The sequence below is a fragment of the Antrostomus carolinensis genome, unplaced genomic scaffold (assembly GCF_000700745.2).
Source record: "Antrostomus carolinensis isolate BGI_N321 unplaced genomic scaffold, ASM70074v2 scaffold41745, whole genome shotgun sequence".
NCBI classification, from domain to species: domain Eukaryota; kingdom Metazoa; phylum Chordata; class Aves; order Caprimulgiformes; family Caprimulgidae; genus Antrostomus; species Antrostomus carolinensis.
The window spans coordinates 1-341 of NW_010315058.1; the positions used below are offsets into that span (position 1 = coordinate 1).

General features: G+C 62.2%; 1 protein-coding gene across 1 annotated transcript in view; it reads right to left on the minus strand.

Annotated features, from left to right (window-relative positions):
- Positions 1-7: 7 nt before the first annotated feature.
- The window catches only part of LOC104524841 (mucosa-associated lymphoid tissue lymphoma translocation protein 1), a gene marked incomplete at both ends in the record, with an annotated part of 3,223 nt that continues 2,889 nt past the window's right edge, over positions 8-341 (minus strand). The window contains 2 exons of the mRNA XM_010167836.1: positions 8-79; positions 177-334. Of these exons, the coding sequence (XP_010166138.1) occupies positions 8-79; positions 177-334 (230 nt within the window). The remainder of the gene's footprint in view (positions 80-176; positions 335-341) is intronic.

Consider the following 341-nt stretch of genomic DNA (forward strand, 5'->3'; position numbering starts at 1 on the left):
GGCTCCAGGAAGGGGCCAGTGGGCTGCCCACCTCCTCCGGGCTCTCCTTGTTGGTGCATTTGAGGTCCACATCCAGCTCCTGCCACGGGTGTCAGCCAGCCATGAAAACCATCATGGGTCCCCTCACCCTATTCCCTGACATCGCCCCAGTGTGGGTTTCAGCAACCTGCTCCCACCTGGGGTATGTCGGTGAGCTTGGCCTCGCACTTGGCAATGTCCCCAGGGGTGGCCACCACGCAGGTGTATATGATCATGATGTTGGAGAACTCGGCGGCGAAGCCCAACTGGACGGTGACCCCACAGTCAAAGTGGAGGTGCCGGCTCTCCGGCAGGACTGGGGG